Source organism: Scatophagus argus, chromosome 8 (assembly GCF_020382885.2).
Source record: "Scatophagus argus isolate fScaArg1 chromosome 8, fScaArg1.pri, whole genome shotgun sequence".
Taxonomy (NCBI): domain Eukaryota; kingdom Metazoa; phylum Chordata; class Actinopteri; family Scatophagidae; genus Scatophagus; species Scatophagus argus.
The window spans coordinates 11,804,315-11,827,429 of NC_058500.1; the positions used below are offsets into that span (position 1 = coordinate 11,804,315).

The 23,115-nt window shown below is 40.4% G+C and overlaps 4 protein-coding genes across 10 annotated transcripts in view; 1 reads left to right on the forward strand and 3 right to left on the reverse strand.

Moving 5' to 3' along the window:
- Positions 1-1,288: 1,288 nt before the first annotated feature.
- Positions 1,289-7,635, reverse strand: tnni1a (troponin I type 1a (skeletal, slow)). Of its 2 annotated transcripts, none has more exons than XM_046396155.1 (8): positions 6,071-7,635; positions 3,872-3,903; positions 3,719-3,725; positions 3,529-3,570; positions 3,163-3,294; positions 2,710-2,799; positions 2,421-2,597; positions 1,289-1,789 (listed from the first exon to the last, which is right to left on the reverse strand). In XM_046396155.1, exons 2-8 carry the CDS (start codon positions 3,883-3,885, stop codon positions 1,688-1,690), a joined length of 564 nt encoding a protein of 187 aa, XP_046252111.1. In that variant the 5' UTR covers positions 3,886-3,903; positions 6,071-7,635; the 3' UTR covers positions 1,289-1,687. The 2 variants fall into 2 exon arrangements, with proteins under 2 accessions (XP_046252111.1, XP_046252110.1); XM_046396154.1 differs by having other exon boundaries at positions 1,289-1,792; positions 6,071-7,626.
- Positions 7,636-8,954: 1,319 nt separating this feature from the next.
- phlda3 (pleckstrin homology-like domain, family A, member 3) lies at positions 8,955-11,394 on the reverse strand. Its single transcript, XM_046396156.1, has 2 exons — positions 10,626-11,394; positions 8,955-9,556 (listed from the first exon to the last, which is right to left on the reverse strand). Exon 1 carries the CDS (start codon positions 11,056-11,058, stop codon positions 10,636-10,638), a length of 423 nt encoding a protein of 140 aa, XP_046252112.1. The 5' UTR covers positions 11,059-11,394; the 3' UTR covers positions 8,955-9,556; positions 10,626-10,635.
- A 994-nt stretch (positions 11,395-12,388) lies between these two features.
- csrp1a (cysteine and glycine-rich protein 1a) lies at positions 12,389-18,943 on the reverse strand. 2 transcript variants are annotated; one of them, XM_046396150.1, is made up of 7 exons: positions 18,634-18,943; positions 18,504-18,553; positions 15,898-16,007; positions 14,934-15,102; positions 14,715-14,844; positions 14,514-14,610; positions 12,389-12,846 (listed from the first exon to the last, which is right to left on the reverse strand). In XM_046396150.1, the coding sequence occupies exons 3-7, from the start codon at positions 16,004-16,006 to the stop codon at positions 12,770-12,772; spliced, it is 582 nt and encodes a 193-aa protein (XP_046252106.1). In that variant the 5' UTR covers position 16,007; positions 18,504-18,553; positions 18,634-18,943; the 3' UTR covers positions 12,389-12,769. The 2 variants fall into 2 exon arrangements, with proteins under 2 accessions (XP_046252106.1, XP_046252105.1); XM_046396149.1 differs by lacking the exon at positions 18,504-18,553 and having other exon boundaries at positions 18,634-18,942.
- The window catches only part of LOC124062944 (neuron navigator 1-like), a 95,198-nt gene continuing 84,808 nt past the window's right edge, over positions 12,726-23,115 (forward strand). For 4 of the 5 annotated variants that reach the window (XM_046396064.1, XM_046396069.1, XM_046396070.1 and 1 more), the window contains exons 1-3: positions 12,726-12,861; positions 13,982-14,080; positions 17,845-17,951. The gene's annotated coding sequence lies outside the window, so the exon portion shown is untranslated. The remainder of the gene's footprint in view (positions 12,862-13,981; positions 14,081-17,844; positions 17,952-23,115) is intronic. The other variant, XM_046396066.1, reaches the window with a different exon arrangement.

Here is a 23,115-nt window from a genome sequence, read left to right on the forward strand (position 1 = left end):
CTGCACCCTACACCTCACCTGGATTTACACCACACCTGTGCCTGCTGTGTTCAGTGCAGAACATGAAGCCACAATAAAGAGGGTAACCTACTATTATGTTTACTGATAAAGTGTAGCACTTGATGCTCATCCAGATCCTTCCTTTTTGTGTGCCTGGATTAACAGGAGACTTCTCTCATATTTGGAAAAGGTTGGGTTGTAGTTGTACCATTAAGATGCTATCTTATGGAACTAGTTTGCATTTCACTCCCTGGACAAAGAAGTGAGGCATGCACCAGCCGCAGTGCTCTGTCATTCAAAACACTGAAGACTCTGTGTGTTTGTGTTGCTGCACTGTTCATTTCATATATTACAGCATTGCTCTGTGAGGGTAGTCTATATTTGGTGACATATGATGACATGCTCTTTGCATCCACTTGATTTGGCAAGAGTGATTAAAGTGCCATCAGAGAGAACTTTTCAGACCATGTTTTATGCGCATGCAAAGCAGATAGCAGCTAAAGAAGGTTGTTTAACAGCTGCAGATAGGATGCTGCCATGGACAGCTGGCACACAGGAGCATATCAGCAGCAATGTGCTCTATTGTAGAAGTGCATCTTTGTAGAACATTTCTGAGAGTCTGGGTTTATGTTTGCCCATATGTTTCTTTTTACAGTGCTTGAAAAAAAAAAAAAAAAAAAAAAAAAAAAAGATTAAGAGACTCCAGACAAGCTAGCAGTTCTTTGGGCGTTGCTTTGGCACTTTAAATTTGCTGATCATCACCAAATACAAAGAACAGCTGAGAATGATAATCCAAATGAAAAATCAGGGGATCAACAAAGTTAATGCAATTAATCCTTATTGGGATAAAAATATCTGTGCAAAATTTCCTGGCAATCCATTGGACTGTTATTCAACAGTTAACAGACATTTCTGACTTCACAAGAGAGGAGGGTCACAAGCTATATACTGACATTTTCATCCCAAGAGCCTCACTGCAAGCATAGCTACAAGCACAAAAGGCTGTGCAATTGTAAATTATTTGTGCATTTGCGGCTATGACTGAAAAGTCGCCTTTGATTCCAATCTGGAAAAGGAAAAATCATGACTGATTTAGTGCTTATAGTTCTCTTGCCAAAGGGATCCACATAAATCATAATCTATAAGGTGAAGCATTGATATCTTTGCTGTGTATGTCACATACATGCACTCACATTACATATACCCTACCTGTAATGTGGGTGAAGGTTGTTTTTCATTTAAATAAAGCTATTGTAAGAGCACACATCAGCACATAAAAATCCCACAATTAAATTAGACACATTTTGTGTGTTTTATTGTCAGTTTTCATATAAATCTGTTAGCTGATGAAGTGCACACAAAAAGAAGAAATCATGCTTACAGTGTGTGCAGTTTAATTCGACCAGGTCACATCACTGTTAGCTATAATATCATCTGACCTGCTGATTAAGCTACTATCCACATTTATCTTTCAGAGATACAAGTTGCATTTTTGACATTGTTGGGCAAATGTCAGTAATGAGAACAATGCAAATAATAATACATCACACAGAGATAAAGTAACATTTAACACCATGTCAACAAACAGCAAACAGATGGGTTGTTAAGGAAAGTGGAGAAAAACTTTTTGGGAGTCATTTCAGGAGCGTTCGTGAGAATGACAGCATTAGACTGAAATCTTCTGGGTTCACTGGGCAGGACCCTTCGCAGCATCGAACATCTTCTTCCTTCCCTCCATCCCAGACATGGCCTCCACATTCTTCCTCCAGTCACTGTCCTCAACTGGCCTCTTCTGTATATATGTGTACAGCAGATAGTTGGTACAACAGATAAAATGAAAGAATAAGAACAGTCTTTGTTGTGCTTTTTAAAGGAGACTGAAGTAGGGCAGGTTTACAAAAATCCTATTATCTTTATTGTAATGTCTTTGAGCCTCTGAGACCCATGATGTCACCTGGGAATCCCCTGTGAGAATACTGTATAACCATACTAGTACAACTGGTTTACACCATCTAATACACTCACAGACACACACATCCACACACACAGATATACAACAACACCTGCTAATCTGCACATGTGCAAACACATTCTCTCTCTCTCACACACACACACGGTGAGCAGAACCGGTCAGAAAAGCTTCTCTTCTGTGTACAATGGGATCTTTGTCTTGTGTGCTGTTCCTTCTCTCACACACAGCTGGCCTGCGCTGGCCTACCCTTCTTAGTATCTCAAACACACCCATAATCACACACATAAGCACACTTTTAAGGCATTCAATGGCCCTAACATAATGTGAGTATCTGACACCTCACAGTAACCACCTTGTACACTTGCCTTGAGGAAGGTACATATCTTGCATGGGCTGGTTTGATCGTGTTCTGTGTGTGTACATGCATCTTTTGTCCTTCTGCACACACCTTCTCAGTGTCCTCTTTCTTGACTGACTTGAGGTTGGCCCGGAGGTCCATGGAGACTTTGTGTTTGGAGCCCAGCAGAGAGCGAAGGATCGCGTCAGCAGATACACGAACACGTCGAAGGTTAGGCCTCTTGAATTTCCCCCTGAGGTCCAACACCTTGATGTTCAGGTCTTTAATCTGGACCAGGGATGAAGATTTTAACAGTGATTACTATAAGTACTTCAAGAATTTCTTATAATGATAGTTCTGCCCATAGATTTTTTGAAATAGGCTGAGTAATAATATATACCTCACGTGTATTGAGCATGACTTTGGCTTCAATGTCATATCTCTCCTCATCCACCACGTCTATCTTGATATGGAGCTCTCTGCAGAGGTCCTATACAAAAAAAAACACAAAAAAGTAAGTTAAGGAAGGTTAAAACATGTATTTTTTGATCACTTAAAATGCAGTTTACACCTCATGTTATTATTCATGTTCTCGCCTTCAGGAACAACTTCATATTTGTGCAGCTGGAAAACTTTAAGTTCCAGAGCATCATTCACAGAAACAATTTTAAGTGCCCTGAGATCCTTTTACTTGGGAGGATTGGCAAAATGTGACAAAATGTTGACAACAGTTGCCTGTGGTGGACGGGGAGATGCAGCCTCTTTAACAGGTTTTAGGTTACTGACAGGCCAGCAGAGCGACAGAAGAGAGGGGAGGAACATGCGAGATTTGGGAGAAATTTGGAGCAGTTACCTGTAGCTGCTCAAGGCTCAGGCCACTGGTGTTGAGAGGAGGAGCTCTCTCAGACAGATATTTCTGTTTCTCCTCTTCTTTAACCAAGATCTCCTGTTCCAATTCCTCCTTGGCCTTCGCCACCATCAGACTCTGCCAAAAATGTGAAGTGACATATAATACAAAGTAGGATGCAGTTCATCTGATACAACACATCAAATTTACATGCAAGATGAAATGTTCAGGTCTTCCAGTACGGACCCTGGATGATCAGGTTTACATGGACGGAATATGAGTAGAATATATATGAACTCTGCTGCTCTCCTGTGGTCAAACACGTGTATTACATTATCACAAGGCAGAAAAACTAGAGGTGAGCTGTCTTACCTTGAGCATCAGCTTTCTCGAAGCTGAGATCTTTGGTTTCCTCTGGACAATAATTCAGGACATTGCCAACATGGTTATAATGTTAGAACTTCACTTGCAGCATAAAGTATCATTTGAAATGTTTCTGTGGAATATTTTTTAGCAGCAGGGAATACTTTTGCAAATGATCAGTGATAAAAAATTGCATTACCTCTGGCCTGTAAAAGAAAAATAAACAAGATTTAAAGGAAACGAAAGACCAAAGATAATTAGTAAAGATCAAATAATATTTGTTTTGTGTTCATGTTTATATGTGTAAATGACTAAATGGTCTATAATAAGAACACAAAAGTTGATCACTCACACATGCTCAGGCATCCTGCTGATGAGATCTTACTGGAGGAGAGACAAAAGAGATTAGAAACACACACACACAAACAAACACTAAACAGTTGTCAGTGTTCATACATCAGCTCTTGAAGGACAAGATCAGCTTGCCACTGAGCGCTCTCTCAGTATGTTGAGTCCATTTCATTGTAGACCTATGTAAGCTGTCAGCAGGGCAATTATACTAAACTCTACACACACTCTTGTACCCTCCTGTTTGTTAACTCTGTCTTGACACTTGAAGATGATGCTTTATAAGGGTGTGGCCTCTGCATGGCTCACAAGTCAAATCCCTTCATTTTCACTGCATTAACACTGCGGGACTTTCCAAAAAGCAAAAACAAATCATAGTTTTACACAATTGGATTTCTTCACAGAGAGAGAGAACCTGTAAATGTCATCTCAAATCACACGTTTTAGCGACTGAGCGACTCTTGTAACCCAGAGGGAGTTGCTCATCAGTACGTAGAAAGGCTAAAATCATTTGAAAATATATATATGGTAGTTTTAAAAATGAAATTAATATCTGCATATTGAGTGAGCTGTTACATCTGAATGCCCCATGTGAGCGAACATTAAAACGAGTTAGCAAAAAAGCAAAGCATAGCTGAAAGTATTGGATAAACAGTTGTGAGTTGTCTGAAAGCTGTGTAGACTGTTAAAATAGACATGGGGAAGTAATAGATAAATAGTTGAAATAGATGGCTAAGTAATGGATAAGAAGTGTTAGCTAGAAATTATGGAAAAACCAACTGTAGTTGTATATCGTATAATCAAACATTTGGAAACTTAATTGGGTAAAAGCAATTCACACACAGTTAAAGAAGTTAGCTAAACATATCTGATAAATGGTTGAAATAAATAGCAGGCACAATGAAAGGGTACTTAAGTTCATCTAACAGGGCAGTGGGGGTAAACATTACAAAAAGTTACAAAAAAAAAAATCCATCTTTAAGACTAATATTAAAAATATAAAAGTTTTTGAGGTCTCTGCTGCTGAGTCTGCTATCTACCCCAATACAATGGAGATGCAGTTTTACTACTAGTGTATCAAACATTTCCCACTACATCACACTGTAGACTGGTTTGAAAAATGAAATACAGTCTACCAAATGCAAAATATCGCAAAGGGAGACTGCATTTTAAATCACACAGCCTGCCTTTTCAGCTCATCACTACAACATGGTTTGCACTTCTGTCATTCCGTTCCCTCTCCTCTCCCTTTGTCTTATGACCTTTTGCCCTTTTATCAAATCAACAAGCGATTTGCAGCACTCACACCTTCTCTGTCTCACCTTCTCTGACTCTTTCTATGCTTATGTCTCTCTCCCATTTCACTATTCAGTTTTAGCTGAGAATGACGACACCTAAGACCCTCAAGCATGATGGGGTTACAAACTGCTCCAGCGGATTAGGAAAATTCCAGAATGATAGCCACCTCTCCCGTCTCTCATCCCCATCTTTCTCTTCTGGATTATCTCAGGGAGAGGAATTTAGAGTGGTCTCTCTCCCCAAATAGACCAGAGGACATCTGATAGACAGCTGTGGAGGGTGATTGTGCTCTGGGGTGCCCAGTCTGGATCAGGGATTTACCGCCTGTAACTCATGTTGCTTATGAATCTCTGTGATGCAGCCAACTTGGCAATTCAAAAAAACAGCCAAAAGTGCTTTGGAAAATTCATGTCAGCCTCAGACTTGAACAGAGGTGCTTTGGCTACAGATTTAAACCGACTGGTTTGTATTATTTCAATTGATCAGCCTGTAGCATGTTAAGACATTTAAGGTTTGGGTGCAGCCATAGCCTCAAGGATGGAAACCAGGCTTCTGACAAAATGAAATTAGCACTTTATAGTCCTTTACAGCTCTACTCATACTCTTGTTTAGTGGGCTGACATTATCTAATGGAGACAAATCCCCCTAAAATACATGACATCAGCACTTCTCCGTCTGAAGGCAACTACATTTCCATTGTGTTAGATTCAGAATTGTTTGAAGATTTTGAATGAAGTCTGCAAGGCAAATTTTCATCAAATCTATACTTTTACCAGACAAATTCATATCTATTCAAACTTCCATCCATTCAGTTTCAGCAACATATATGCAGAGAAGGAAGAAATAGGCCTAACACCACACCTGAAAAGCTTTACAGACCATACCATGAAGGAAGGAACCTTACCAATGTATGAAGCAGGAGAAAGATGTGGCAACAGCAGTGGCAGGATGGAAAAATCAGAGATGAGGCCAACAATTTGGTGTCCCTCTATTTATCTGCACCCCCAATTGTCCCTCTCTCTCTTTCTCCTTTGTTAGTGGAGGCTATTAATAGTTAACCCCATCTATCTTACTGCCTAATCACGCTCTGTCCATTTGTCTCTCGCAGATTCATTGTATACCAGAGGCCAGCAGTTAGAGCACGGAGCTTTGGACTTGCACGACACAGGAGGAGGATGAACTGCAGGCAGGAGTTTAAATGTTTATACTGCTCAAATATTGCCTGGGAAGGAAAATGAAACTTAATAAAAATGGCATTTGTAGTTGTCAGACCACCACTTTGGTCCAGACTTTAACATCTCAACAATTACTGGGTGCAATGCCGTGAAATTTTGTACAAACATTTGTGACGGCCAGAGGATGAATCCTATTGTCTTTGAGATCCCATGACTTTTCTTGTTGAAGATGCACCATGAAGTTTTTATTTTTTCCCATTAAGCGAAATATATTGACATCTAATAAACAGATTGGCGCAAAATTTTGTAGCCTACAGACATTTGTGGTACACAATCACGTCAAAATTTTGTTTCTTTCAGTACTTTGGCCGACAAAATGCCTGTAAAACTAAGTTAAAACTAAACACGCCGCAAGCAGTGTCTAAGTACAACTAATCCTACTGACATTCCCATCAACCTCAGCTGTTTACTTTGTGTTTAGTGCTAATTAACAAATGTTAGCACACTAATAAGCTAAACTAAGATAGTTAACATAGCAAACATTATGCTAGTAACTAACACTGTCGTGGAAGTGCAAGCATGCTGACATTAACATTTAGCTCAGTGCGATGCTGTCCCCAAGGGACAACCTCTCAGAGCCGCTGGCACGGCTGTGCGCTCCTTTTTTACCCACATCTAAACCTCAAAGAGCAGATCAAAATGCTAGACATGATTGCAGGAAGCCCCTTGGGAGGTTTTGGGGTTTTTCCTATTTAGCTTGTGTTGTTTCAAAACGTAGCGCTTTAAGCAGTTCAGCTTATTTGATGATGTTGCTGCACTTGCTTGATTCTTGCAACTTTCCCTTCATATCCACACGGTTGAAAGCATTCTTGTAAGTTTGGATAAAAGCATCAGTGAAATAAAACCGGTGAAGTTTACAAAGATATTGCCCCATTGAGGTGGTGGCCAAATTGCGATGATGTCATTTTGCTGGTATTCCACTGGTATAAATTTGTAGTTATTGACAAAACAGTTCTTTATTTACCCAGCAAAGGCAAATTTATTATTTAACTTCTGCTGGGTTCACTTTCTCAAGATTTCCGTTTTTGTCTCTATTTCCATTTTCTTTTGCTTTAATCTCATTACATTAAAGCCAAATGAGGAAATTCCTAAGCAGAAACAGAACAGAATGTATGGCACCTTTCATGCTGCGATATGGTATGTTTATAAAGTATGTAGTTAGGAGGGTGTAAAGTATGTGACAGTGGACTGAGAACAACATAATCAAAAAAGCATAACAAGCATACACACATAAATATATCTGACAGATGATGTTATTCAAACAAGCAAATGGGAAACTGGACTACATGAAGGCTTGCTAAATATTTGATGCCTAAACCACAGAGATTCCTCTCTCTCACACACACACACACACACACACACACACACACACACACAACTAGCCAAACAACAGTGAACAGAAAAGTGCTCTTCGCTCAGCAGGAGAGAGACAGACCTCTAGAGGTTTAGCGCTCACACAGCAGCCAGCAGCTCCATTTGATAAAGCCTGAGAAGAAAAATGTGTCTTGTAAAACACTGTAAAGAGTAATCTTAAGTCCCTTGTCAAAGAAATATCCACACACAGGCTTTTCCTTTCTACCAGAACTGATAAATTAATCAGATGATGCCCTATCAGCATGTGTCAACACATTTATTCAACTCTAGACTGGCCCCCTGCTCTACGTTTATGAAATTGCTGTATGTGTCTGTTTATCTGCTGAGAAAAGCAGATATGCTGCTCAGACGTTATGGTGTTTAGACAGAGCATTCCACTGAGCAGTGTGAGCACACACACTCCACTTTAAGGACGTGCAAGGAGCGCATACACACACACTCATTCTCCACAGATCTCTTTCACATACATTATTCCATGTATCCACACCTGCCCACAGACACACACCAATGACCCTTCACTGGGTGTCTCCAGTTCTTGCAGTCCTCCTGGTCTCTTGCTGACTCATGCGATATGGCTAGCTTTGGGGTTTTCCACAGTAACAAGAGAAGTCGCTACACAATCAGGTCTTTATTCCTGACCCGCACTGAGTACCACAGTGGCACACAGCTCACACACAGAAGGCTATATTCTTGACACACACACAAAAGATGCTTGAATGAACAGTATATGCTAGGCCTCACTAAGGAGAGTCTGCTGATGCTGAGGCCCTGCTGAATTTCGTGCTGGTGATGCACATAAGCTTCTGTGGGTGAATGTGTGTGGGTGTGGGTTTGCGTGCACACGCCTCAGGCTCCCTGTGCTTCTCATTAGTCCTCCACTCTGTTCATTACAAAAGGTGCCCTGACTTCAGCACACACGCAAGAGCAGAACAGCAATGCCACAGTGTGTGTGTGTGTGTGTGTGTGTGAGCATGTGTGTCTATGTGTCTGCAGTCTGGTGTGTGTGTGTTTTCCAGAGGCTGTAACAGCAAGGTTACACCACAACTGGAAACAGATGAGCTTAGCAATTAATGGTCTGAACCTAAAATAAATTACAGCTGACCGTTTTGATCCACGAGACTTTATACGTTCCAGTGTAGAGAGCTGAACCATCGTCCAAAAACAGAAACTCAACGGAAATTCGCCAACACTTGAAGATAACTGACAAAGATTTATTTGATCTTCTTAAGGGTGTGATACTGTACATGGTTTTAGCAAATGTACTGACTAAAATGTGCAATGAATATGAGCAAAATAGTTCTATTATGTTCTGCTTCAGAAAAACATGCAGATCTGTTCAGTCTATAACAAAAGATTTCAAGGCCAGTCAAACGGCACTGTGTTTCCATCAAAAGCAAGAGCGTTGAAACAAAGTGACTCCTGTTTCAGAAGCGTTACAAAAACTTGTGTCCAAAATAGAAAGTATTAAGGCACACTTTTGCAGCTCCTCAGTTTCTGTCCAAATAATTCTGTCCATCTTTTCCTTATGCAGCGCTCTCCACAGTGACCTCGAGCAGTGAGGTCATGACATTTTCACCCAGGCGTACAGTAGATTCCTAGGCCTTGTATGACATTGTGATTAAGATCATGTAGGAAGACGTGAAGTGTGTCTATGACTCTTGGTCTCAGTCCATATTCGCCATCCGGTACATCCCATCATGCTGCGCACCACAGAATCAAGCCAATAGATCTGGTGACCCCTTTCTCCACTCTCATTGGTTCACTGCCGAGAAATAGAAAGGCTGGAAAAAGACGAGAAGATTTTTAATATTCAGTTGTTACTTGGGCAGCTGATGTTGTCTAAGTGCATTTGTAGTGAGTTACATTACACTGTTACCATGGCTGCTAAGCTAATTTGGGCCCTTGACTACTGCAGCTCTCTTAAGGAAGTATCACTGTGGATTCCTGGACTGTGAGCTCATAGTTCAGACTTACACACTCAGTTCCTGAGTATTTGAGATTTTAGTGACCTCCTTGAGAAAACGACGCTGTTGTCATGTGATAACACTGATTGAGTCCTCAATGCGGATAGGCTGAAAAGATGTATGACTGTCATCGCCCCAATATTTGTCTTAATGTCATTTAAACACATAAGACAAGGGTGAAGTGTGTGTGTGTGTGTGTGTGTGTGTGTGTGTGCGTTTAAAAATACTTGGCTGCCTAGTGAGGGATAGGCAGGCAGATGTTATTTTGGAAGCTTGCATTGCATCGTAATTATGTCCTCAAGCCAGAGTGAGTTTACATTGTGTGTGGTGCATTAAAGGACGATGACCATAGTAAGGAAAAACTGACATGACTTTCACCATACAGTGGAACATCTAAACACTGAAGCCGTTCTTGTAAATAACCTCAGCGTGAGCTTAGCCTCAGGCTTGAGGGCCTCCCAGCCGCTTGCCACCTCATCCCCAAGAGTCTGGATGTTTTCATTCCAACCAATCACTGCACCAGTTTGTTACTATTAACACCCCTTCAACCAGAGAGGGGGAGATCATCAGAGAAGTCAGCGACTGCACTAAATGGAGACTTTTTGGCACAAGGGCAAAATGGTTGAGAAGCTTCCACCAAAACCCTTGAGGTTTTGAAGATGCTTTGACTTGGGTTTCACTGTCAGTCTTGGTGACACAAAGTTGGTACTGGAAGTGAACCTGAGACATTCCACCTATAGGAGGATTTGGTGCCTCACAGTCTTCTAACCCACAATAAATTCACATACAATCCTAAACAACTATATAAATAGAAGCGCCTTTAACCTATGGGTTTAATTTAGTTGACAGCATCAGCCTATTTTACCTCCACCCAATGAAGGCTTACTTTAATCAGATCAGAGCTCCTCATCCTCCCCAGTGCTGCCCAGGTGAGTTGTGCACAGATGCCTGTTCCGTCCCGTTTGCACGGCCTGCAGGTTCTTGTAGCGCACCAGTGCCAAAGCGATCTCAGCGTTCCATGACGTGCCTTCCTGTGGACACCGAAAGTCGATCTCCTTCCCAGTAGCCATGACCACGGTGAAGTACACCAGACCTCGTTTGTACTCCACACAGTCCACCGTGGCCATGCGCTCAAAGCGGAGCTCCTTGGCTTTAGAGCGCCACGCCGAGCTCGGAGCATCGCCGTCGCCGCCCTTGCAGTTGTGTAGGCGCAGCCCTTCCTCGGTGAGCACACAGCGCTTCTTCTTCCACAGCTGGAGGAGCCCACTGCTGCGCTTCTCCAGCAGCCCGTCTCTCATCACTTTGGCGGGGAGAGACATGGCCACGCTAAACCGAAATCTTCACACCGGAGCCGAAACTATTAGAAAGTCTTAATCAGCGGTGCGTCTCAAGACTAATCCATTAAATACACATCTCACGTCTTACTAGGTTGATGTCAAGTGGCCCTCGTGAAAACATATCGATCTGAGCTATGACATGTCAGAAAACAGCCCATGCAAATACTGTCAATGTCTGCGTACAGCTCCAGCCCGTGCGCAATGACAGCACACTGTGGATGTTGGTAAGCTGCTCTGCGCGGATATGTTTGAACATGCCCGGTTCCTCTACGGACCTTCTGCCCCTTCAAGTAGTACTCCGCCTCCTGCTGGTGACGGCAGGAGATTTGCTGCTTGTGTGTGTGTGTGTGTGTGTGTGTGTGTGCGAGAGATAGAGAGAGAGAAAGAGAGAGAGAGAGAGAGCAGTCTGTGTGATGTTTGTGCGTTAATACTAGTAGGTGGGTTTAGTCACCTCCCACTTAGGTCACCTGTTTAGAAAAACCTGTCACATACCTGTGAGTGTAAACCACTAATAATAAAAAAAGAAGTTAGTAAAGTTACATTTAGCCGCCCGTTCAAATTCCCAGAGAGTCTTTATAACAAGCTGGCCTTCTTTTGTCTCTGGAATGTGAGTGGGAGGCAAAGGGTGGATGAAGAAGTCAGATGTTGCAATGTGTGAGACAGAAAGTGCAAGATTAACGCTGAGATGACTGATCAGTCACTTATTCATATTTGGAAACTATTTTATATAGTTTACTGTAGATTATATGGAAGGGAGAGATGGAGCAATTCTATTTATCTGATATGATTTTATATGTCTTACGTACACAAGATACTTACACCTCCTGAGATAACAGGCATGTTTGAAAGACAACTGAATGTCAATGGTTTAAGTGAAATTGGAGAAACAGGTTAGATTTTTTTTTAAGAACAAACAACATCAAAGCCTTGCTGATTCCTCTGAAGTCTGAGCTCAGTGTGCTGTAATTACCCTTCTATGAGTGAAAGATTAATTACAGCATTAAAAAAAAAAAAAATCTTTTTGTCATTCTTCACATCCCTGACGGCAACATGACTCTAATGTGACAGATGAGCTCTGTGGGTGGAGTGAAGCGGTAATTCCCCCACCTTGAGAAGATACCGGACTTATCTCAGCACTGTGTCACTGACATGTTATGAGAGGAATGGATACAATGAACACGTGTCATTTATTGAAACATTGCGATGCAAACTACTTTACTTCACTGTTCCGTCACACAACCACACACACACTCTTTCACTTATTTGTTCTATTGTATTTTTTTGCACCAAATAAGAAACACTGGCACCAAAATTAATATGCTCCCAGTTTATTTATTATCATCCTGTTAAGCATAACATATAAGCAAGCACATATAACTCTATTACACAGACTATTGCTGACATTTCATTTGACAGCCTCACAATAAGAAGAGGGAAATAAATGTACGGCAGAGTGCAAATCAATGCGGCTTTGTTGAAACAGATAGGTAATATTTCAGTATTGAGTGTTGGTTATGTATGTATGTGGCAGAACTAGCTATAAGTCTGAGACTAAGATGGTGTTAGTTTTTTGTGATGCAGCTTTTCATTGAGCATGTGTCTATAAGGTGCATGTTTATTGTCGCAGTCTGCCCTCTGCAGGATGAACATAGTAGTGCAGCATTCGAGAAAACACTGAAGAGCACGATGGCGTCTACTGAGTATGCGCCAACGCCCCGGCTCCAATTCCGTACCCAAACCCTTTGGGTCCAAAGTTTTTGCCGTAACAGGCTGTTGGAAAGAAAGGTAATGTTAAAAAAGATGCATCATATCGTATAAATATTAGATAATCACAGTAGAAGTAGCCAAGTTATCAGTTTACAGAGTCATTTTCCTGTCAACGCCATGTCCGGCAGAGGGAAAGTGGTTTTATCCCTTGCAAACATTTTGTCTTTGAGGGGGAGACAGAAGGTGTTTGTCGTAGGATCAGGATAGTTTTAAGGTGTAACATTAACTCACGTCTGGATGACGATAGATGAATCTGAATGCACAGATTCTTTGCTGTTGATAAAGTTTTTTGTGAAAAAAGAGGTCATGACAGGGGCTAACACTAGCTAGCTATCTAGCTAACTAGATGAGCTATCTTTATTCCTTCTCAACTTGGGTAGTAGGTTAAAATAGTTGTTGATATTCAGCATATTTATTTTTCAACATGAATAGGAGAGTCATTGAGGAACCTTGAAATAAATAAAGGCTTTTTCTTATGTATCAACATTAAAATGTCGAAAACTGGGCTAGCAAAGCTTGTGATAAAGCTTAGACAGAGGATTTGTGTTGTGCTATTTCCTGTAAATTTAGAATGAATCAACACCTTTAATGTTAGAACCGGAACTGATCTAAAATGCACCCTTCACTCTGCAGCAATAATTAGAAATTAACAAAAAAGTTAAACTGAAATGTTTAACTTGTACCAAAACTCGCCATTAATCAGGTGGCAGCAACATTTCATTTTATGAGAGCACTGCGCTTCACTAATGTCACATAATTCTGCTCTGTGGAGTGCTTAGCCCAAACAGTCAGTATTTTCTAGATTCAATATATACAAAAATCTTGAAAGATGTAGTTTAACAATCAAAAGAAGCCCACTTTTTTTTTCCTATTCCTGATATTATCCTGATATCGATTCCTGAAGATATCAGTCTGTGTTAGGGGGCCCCCTGCTGTATTCTTGTGTTCATTGCAACTCGGTGACCCACTGACAGGCCTTGAACAAAACAATTCATTTTCTCTCATTTAAGGCTGGAAATTTGGGTAAAGCATCCAACCATCCCCCTTTCCCCCACTCCAGTTTAGGATGTACAATGCTGCTCTTTTAATTGTGACCCTGTGTAGGTATAATGCATCACCTATATCATATCTCTTTCAGACAAATGCAGCCTGAATGGATCAGTTCGGTTCATCTGACCTGGCTTCACCACTTTGCACCAGCACTGAAAACAGGTGTGAACACAAGATGACTGTAGAGGTAAAGCTGCTTTAATTTTAGTATTGTCTTGTGAAAGATATTTTATTGGCCAGTAGGCATCGCAACCATAAAATATATCTCAAAGTGAAGTTGAACTTGGTTGCGAGTATATGAAGTATATGTTGTTTTCAATAAGACATCAAAGTAATGTAGACCCTATAAAATTAAAAAAATAATAATTTTTTAAATAAACACATATTCCTTCTGATATATTTGGTTGAAAGAATGTGTATGGAACTGCAGTTGCAGACCCAGGGCTTGTGTGACAGTCAGACATTAACCCATGACAGCCGTCTGTATAGACAGGTTAACTGTCTACTGAGAAATGCTTGTGCAGTACCAGTTACAGGGATCCTATGAGGTTGTGTAGCAATGTGTTATGACTTTGTTTGAAATCATTCTTGCATACGAAGTGAAGACATTGAAGTTTTACCTTTGCAGTATATTTCTCCATCCTTGTCAGCCAGTGTGGTTGACTCAAGGCTCTTCCCACATGTGACACAGGTGAAACATCCAATCTTATGCCATGCCTGTACATAAATAGAAGATCCATTTTAAAAGGAATGTGCTTTTGCAATTATTCACATATGCGTGTGTGTGTGTGTGTAATGTGCATTTGTGTGTTTTTCCTCACACTCCCAGCTCCGATCACTTTCTCAGCTGCGTAGACAGCCTTGCCACAGCGAGGACACTTGTCTGAACCTCCAAATTTCTGAGCCAGTCTGGATGGGTTTGGGTTGCTGGTAGAATGATGAGGAGCAGGTCTGATGGAGAGAAAGCGAGAGAGAGAGAAAACATGGATAAATGACCTTGAAAAGAGATCAAAAAGTGTGTGTGTTTGTGTGACACTCACTCTTCATGTGTAATACCCAGAGACTCTCCCTTGTCCATGCTGAGGGTTCCCGCTCCCTGGCCGTAACCGTAGCCTTTTGGTCCATACTTCTTGTTGTAGCATGCTTTGCAGTAAACTTCATCATTATGAACGGCAACAGTTGTGCTGTCCAAGTTCTTCCTGCAAACCACTGCACAAGCAGACACATTCACGCGCATGGACACACGAACAAACATATATTATTGTTTTGCATATCTGCATGTCTTTGAGCACATTCATATGTTCACATGGGCTCCTCACTGTTTCCTTTTATGGAACAGTTGTATTGAAGAAAAATGTCCTAATCTAAATTCCATCTCAGGAATGTTTGATTACAACGTGGGAACACAAATAACTACCCTAAAAACTTTAAGAACTTACACAAGTTGCAAGTTGAAGCAAAAAACAAACTTTTTTGATTTATTTTGATACATTTTTCACAATATTAATTTTTTTTTACAGGGAATGATACATGTATGATTTTGAGGTGTAAATTGTAAACATCAGAAAAGAGTATAGTTAAATTATCTTGTTTTGCTGGTGTAGTTTTGTTATCCCCCCGAGGTAACTGCCCAAACATACAAGATATGATATGACATGGATATGCAGCCCAATTATAATGGCGCTGAACAGAATCTTTTAAAATACCCTCCAATGTGCACTGATGTTCAAATTTCATACTCAAATAGATAGAACAGGAAAAGATAGAAATTTTCAAGCTTTTAAGTATCATAGCATGTGAAATGCAACAACTCTTTCCCATGCATGGTATCCTATACCAACCTTTTATTTTTGCTATTCCACCTGTGCATTATTTTTTGAGAATAAATCAACCAACATTTTACATGAGGTTAGTATACCATGATTGTAATGACAAATGACAAGGGCCAGAGCTTCAGCGGTTTCCACAATGACAAAGACAGGAAGCAGCAAAGAGTTTACTCACTGCACAGGAAGCAGGACTTGTGGAAACTCCGCCCGTCACAGAGTACCTCTTCTGCGAAGTAAACTGCCTTTTGACATTGGCCGCACTTGTTTCCTCCCCCTAGTGGCATCCTTTAGTAATGCATTCATCACGAACACAGACATATAAACACACATATGCATACATAGTGATAATTCTGATATATACGATATAAAAAACACCCAGAAACAGATTTGTTTCAGAGAGGAAAAGCCCACACGGATGATCTGAAAGAGTGAAAATCAGGAAACGGACGGACGCTGTCCAAATGAGCAAACAGTTTAAACGTTGTTTCCATGACCTGATTTAATAATGTAATTTTTGTCTTGAAGTAGGCCTTAAATAGAAAAACAAGTGAATGAATGAATGAATGAATGAAAGAACTAATAAACTCCTTCGTACAACCATCAAGTACGCACGTTCACAAGAGTTTGTGTTTTAAGAAACCCGCTTAAACACCCATATTTAGTCGCCTGTAATTTTGGCTTTGTCAAGCACAGCCCAGAGACTGCAGTTTCACTCCTGCCAGTTCTCTGTGGCTTATTTCAAGGGTCAGGAAGCCAGCATTGGGAAAATACAAGAAGAAAGCTTTTTCTGTTAAACTGACATGCTCCCTCTTGGAAACTTAAGACAACCAGTGTGAAAGCTTTGCGAAAAATGTGGCTTTCTGAGGCGTCTTGGAGCTGATGGGATGTGAAAGACCACGAAATTCTGCCTGCTTCGACCCAGTGTGTTTCCCAGCAGGACCCTCCCACTTTATTCTTGCATATCCACATCCACATTCCTGACCTGTAAACCCTCCCACCTCCCCTGACTCACACTATTTAGGCTCTGCCTGTCTGTCTGTCTCATTCTGCACCACTTCTGCAGACTGTACCTCTTAATCTGAGTTGTAGGTTTATTCTGTTTGGTAGGAAACGACTCTACGTGGGTCAACTCCTTTTTTTGTACTGGTCAGACCCATCTAGAGAAGTTAGAGAGGGAGACTGGTACAACCTAGCTGTACCAGTCTCCCTCTCTTTTTTTCCTGAAAAGTAAATACGACACCCTAAATTGAAATATAGCTTCTTTGGTAATGGTACTTAATGTGAATATGAGCTCATACATGTATGATATTTAAGCATAGCTTAGAGTAATGGGCGGAGTGGTTTGTGTTTGGCTGCTGCACCACTTTCCATCAGTATAAGCACTGACTGCTTCAGTCTGTTTCTGGGGGCTATTCAAGGCCAGACCAGACCAAGTTTTAAAGGTCTTGGGGATAATTAACTGGGAAGGAAAAATCTCTGCAGTTTTTAAAGGAAGTTTTCTGGGATGTAACTGTTGTAGATGGCAAATATCACACGGGTTGATATACATTTAGTATAGATTATTATTAGTGGTATATGAATCATTTACATCATAAAATAGGTGCATTTACATATCATATAAAAGCCCTATTATCCAAGTAAGCTAATTAATGTAAGGCCAATTGGTTGTTTGTGCTTGGTCATTGAGTCTTTATTGAGGCTTTATTTTTAAGTGCCCCAGCAGATGTCAGCTGTCTGTCTGGGATATGATTTCACAATCGTAAGTGACAAATATTGAAATGAAACAATCTAGATAAATCACAAACTGACTGGTGCAACAGCAGTAGGCTGAACTGAAGGTTGGGGAAACAGTGTTGAAGCAGAAGAAGTGTAGGATGTGAAACACACAGACATCAACTTCCATTTTCAGGATTATTTCAGTGTAATGGCTTACATTTTAGATATACTGCAGCCCCAGAAACAAGACAACAGTTCCAGACAAAACAGAAATGTCAGGAATATTTTTGTTCCAGACATTGGTAGAAAAGTATAACTTTAGAGCTTCCAGTCAGATTAGGAAAATGTGACTTCAAATGGTCAAAAGTCTCAAATAACTTTGAATCTCTTTCATTTCGCTTTGCAGGAATCTGCAGGGCAAGACAGTCAGTGAAGAGCACACAAAGAAGACATATGTGAAGATGCTCCCAGCACCAGGAGCATGTCCACAAAGCAGAAAGTGAAAAACAACAGGTGAGGAAAATGATGAAACATTTTAGTAAAATGATTGAATATTTATTTAGAATTGAGGTCTGCTCACACTTGTTAAGGCTAGTCATCTCACAGCAGTCAGTGTGACCGCAGAGGAGACACTGCAGAGAGGTGATACAAGGTAACGAGTCATAAAAGACTGTTCAAAAAGATGAATGTTGATGATGGTGGCTTACATGTTTTGACATGTGTGTCCCCACATGGAACATGCCGTTCCGCAGGAGGGTTCAGATAAAACAGTTAATGTGAGGGGCATAAACATGTAAACATGTAACTGCATGTGACATCTTGTGCAGTTAAGATGAGGTTAATATTAGTAGCTGTGTGCTATTCCATATTATCTTCTTCTCTTTGTTGCCCACAGCAGAAAGTATAAAGATCTTTATCTATTGTATTAGGTCTTCTTGTACGTTAAGTGTTTCACATTGTGTTATTCTTTAACTAGCAACTCCATCGCAGTACATGATAACTGTTCAAACAAAGAAGTCTATGCTGGCTTGACTTCAACCTGAGATTAACAGAAAACAAATTTACTTTGTGGCTGAGCTGTTTTTTTTTCTTTTTCCTCCCCCGTCATGCTTCGGCTGAAAGAGTAGGAAATTAGGTACAGTGAGTAGCAAACAGAAAGCAGGAAGCAAGTTGCAAGTAGATCAACGTTACATACCTGCAGTTTGTATCTGCTGTCAATCTGTGATGATGAACAGGTTGAAGTTTGACCCCGTGTTCGGAGAGGCTTTAAATGCAGCTCTGGGGTGCGTTCAGGAAACCAGCAGTGAAAAGTCAGGTGGAGCAGTTGCACTTGCAGTTTTTTTCTCACCAACTCAGGTGTAAGATGTTGTCCTGGTTAGTCCAGATGCAAAAAGACCCAGACAGAGTTGTTTTTATATGCCTCTCCGCTCTTCCACTGTTCCAGATGTGCTGCAAAGGAGGAGCTTCCTCAGTTGTTGCTTCGGTCTGCAAACTTAACGCGTGTTGTGTAACAAGGGAGTTGCCGACTAACTGGTTGAGAGAGAGAGAGAGAGAGAGAGAGAGAGTGTGAGTGAGTGAGTGAGTGAGTGAGAGAGAGAGAGAGAGAGATAGATATTTTCTGAGTTTGACGATGGGTAGTTTTATCTTAAGAGCTTGTGAATTCATCACACAATATCTTTTTATTGTCTGTCCAGAGGTTAACCTTTAACAGTTAATTTTAAGGAGCCAAATGGTAAACCAACGATCTTTTGCAGTAAATAGGATTCAATCTCAAAGTACTTCCAGCCTCTGTAATTTATAATCACAAGCGTACATGACCTTTAGGGACTTGCTGGTAAAGGTCACTCGTATGCTTGATGGATGAGAAAGCATTAATAGAAATTGACTGAAGAGCTGTTAGCTAATGCCAATGGAAAAGTAGGGGCCAGCGATTGACCTCTGCTGCCATCATGTGGTTACTCTAGGTACTGAACATCAGTACAAACAGTGACTATTTATGCTGTTTGTTTGAATGTAACTAAGAAAAAGTAGGGAAAGTCACAGTTTCCCTGGATTAAACTCCACTGATTTTATACATCATAATCTGTTTATAGGTTGAGTCTTTTGCAAATATTTACAAATTTACAAATATTAAAGACATGAGCGTTGCACAGTTTTAATGTATTGCCAGGAATGGCTGTTTTGCAGGACCTGCTGCTTCTTCAGCTTTCCATCTTGACTCAGTATTGTTCTTGTTCTCCCAGCGGGTCAGCTACAAAGTAGTGCACAAGTATAGGCTCCTTCAGATGCAATGTATTTGAGCTGCAGTCGCCAGCGATCAGTTTGCATATTATTCATGAGTCCATACTGGATACACCTTTCTTTGTAGATAATTTTTAGATAGATAGATACTTTATTGATCCTGAGGGAAATTCAAGATTTTTAGTATCAGAACTACCCTAACTTAAGACTCTCAAATACCAAAAAATAAAATTTCTGGATCTGGATTCTGGCTATCATTAATTTATCCATTTATCCATCCATTATCAGTTCTGAGATTTAATTTTCTCTGGGCACTGATCTAATATAGATTAAATGTTTCGAATACTCGATCCTGGTAGCCACATGCTACACTAACAGGAAAGCCATCACAAAGTCAGGGAGAAGTAAAAATTAAGAGTTGCAATAAAAATGTAAAACGTGTTATAGAAAAAAAAATATGTTCACAGGTAATTAAATAAGGGTTTATTAAGAAATCATAGCAGTCGCACACACATTCAATCCGGACATTTAAACTGAGCGTTGTTCCACTTCAGGCACAGCCAAAGCCGCTGTAACTGGTGGATATGCATGCACACAAATCTTGATGAAATGTTTTGTATGCTGTGTAATGCCTGGGCAGCCTCAGCTTCTCAAAACATGTTGAAGCTGTCGGGAATGTGGCCTCTACTACTTCCACCTTCATCTCTGTGGCCGGCACCTCCCATCCTATCCAGAACTTTATGAGGCTCTTAAGCTCAGCTGGAGACGCTGTGTTAAAAAAGCAGCTGATCAGGCAAAACAGAATCTGCTAAAAACAAAAAAGAAAGAGGCCTCTTTCTTTTAAATAATAATAATAAAAAAAATCACAGTGAGAGTTGTACATACCATTTTCAATAAACTTTTTTAAGTAGCCAGACACTCGACATACATCTGTGAACTCGGACTTATCTTCATCTTCATCTTTGACTTGGTAGCTCTCAAAGAAGACAGTTATAGATGATGGCCATATGATGCAATCCAAGATCATCTGAAATCACATGCAACACAGACTGTATTTAATATAATCTACGATCCTCTTAGTGTTGTGATGTCGGTGAAGTTTACAGCGCCATGGAAATGAGTCTGTACTTCTTGACGGTTATTGTTTGACAAGAAGTGTTGTTGACTATTTGTAGTTAAAAAAATAAACTTAGACTTAAAGTTCTTGTAAAGAATAGGCCAATCACACTGTGGGTTTCATCAATGTACAGTATCTAACAGATGACTATTTTGTTTTCTGTGCCTTTTTGTTCTTGTTGTCGCATGTTTCATGACAACAGTAAACACAATTAGGCACAGTCGAGTGCAGCAGAGCACTGCTGTTATAGATGCCTTTGCTGTTATACCTGAGGTGTGACTTGTGCTTCTGTTTCCCTGGGGAACAGGATTGGGATTACGTCTTGTCTGTGAATGAGAAGCGGCCAAAGACCCGTCTCTTTTAAGCCTTTTTGGAACTGATTGATTTGACGCCTTATTCGCTCGATAACCTGCAATACAGGAGACATGGCACAGCGTACATAAAATAATTCACCAGCAGTCGTCCCTTTGTTGCTTTAAAATGGAAGTTTGGGTTGTTAAAGTTCATTGGCGTAGCCAGGTGTATTGAAAATGTGATCTGACCTCACCAGAAATTATTAAATGTCTTCATGTGTGCTTCAGTTTTTGATGCCACAAAATAGCTCTTGGAAAATGTGACAGAGTGATGTCACTTGGTTATAAAACAGGAAGTCGCTCAGGCTTCTGCCTTCAAATGACTGGTAAGTGAATGATTTGTTGCTGATTCTGTTGTATGTATCAGTGCACTTCTGTTAGTGTGACAACACAGGGTGGAATTTCACCTGGAAAATCTTATTACATATTTATCTATAAATAAAAGTATAGCAAAATAAATGTGAGAAATGCTCTCTAAGGACAGAGTAAATTATATTGTATGTTATCCAGTGAGGGGAAATTAACAGAATTTGAGAAGCTAAAGTAGAATAAATAAAAATGCTTTGATATTACAGCATGCAAGAGAAGCTTTTCAAACAGCCATTTCCTGTTGGTAGCGTTCGGCATTGGCAGGTCCCACAACAGGCAGAGCTGATGGATGGAGTCAGATTCTTTTAATTCTGCATCTCCATCAAGCTGGAATAAAGCATAATGAAAGAGGAACATGTTTTATTGATGCAGCATGTATGGAATAAATTACACTGATTGTAGTTTATGATGCTAAACCTTTTGTAGAAAATATCGACCTCAGTGTTTTTTTTCATACTCACCATTTTAATGGTGTCACGGATGTCAATGTCAGGGCAGTCTTGTATTGTCAGTGGAGTTGTCTCCAACACACCTCCAAAGAGAATGTGAATAATGGCTGGGCTAAGCCCCGGAAAGCTCGGGCCGTTATGTAGGAAGCAATGGCCAATCATCCGACCTGCGACGGTGAACATGTCATTTTCAAGCAGCTCCTCTGAAACGGAGGGGATGAGGTGATCAGGCTCGCCCTCAAAGATTTTGATGATGGCCACACTTCCTGCAACAGTGATAGAATGTTTACAGCACAGCACAAGGCTAGTGACTAATGTTAGTGCCTTTTACCATTTAATGTTATTCTAAATTTCAATTTTTGTGTGTGTGTGTGTATGCATATTCCTGTCGTTGTGGGAACAAAAGTCTGTTTACATAGTCACATTGTGAGTGTGTGTGTGTGCTTGGGTTGTGTCAAACCTAAGTTTATATGGAATCCACTTATTAGCCTGAAAATCACCGTTGACATTATGTGACGGTCGACCCCATTTCCTGTTGCAACATCACCTGTGAAGAAACCCATTTTTTAAAATTGTTTCAGCTGAGCAACAGACTGGTTTTGTCACTACTGACTACCTTTAAGTTGGCATTTAAGCGGCAACGTCCACTTAACGTTGTCTCTCTTGTAGAACGTAACTAAAGCTCGGTCTTGCTCCTCTTTGTCTTGCCTGATGTCCATACTCAGAAACAGACTTTTTGAATCTCTGCTGCTGTGGAGAAGGTCTTGTGAAAATAGCCGACCAGCTCGTTTTGGATCTGAAACTGTTCTCCATTCTGAGAAAAAAAAAAACCCCAAAACAAAACAAGAAAAGAAAATATGAAATGAAATGTAAAAAGTCCACAAATGAAGCTTTAAGGGACACTGTAATGACTTTATTAAAAAAGATTCACCTGAAGTACTTGAAGCTTCTGTTTCTTCCATTTCTGGAGGTATTGACCCGATCATAATGGGCAGTCACTTTCAACAATCTGAGAGAAACAGATTCAAAGTAAAGTATGAGAAAAATGGCAAATCCTGTAAACACAACTCTGTTTGTAAATAACATTCATGTTCTTGAACAAGTCTTTACTGGAAGCATGTCAAATTAAAGGGCTGCATTTTTACAGG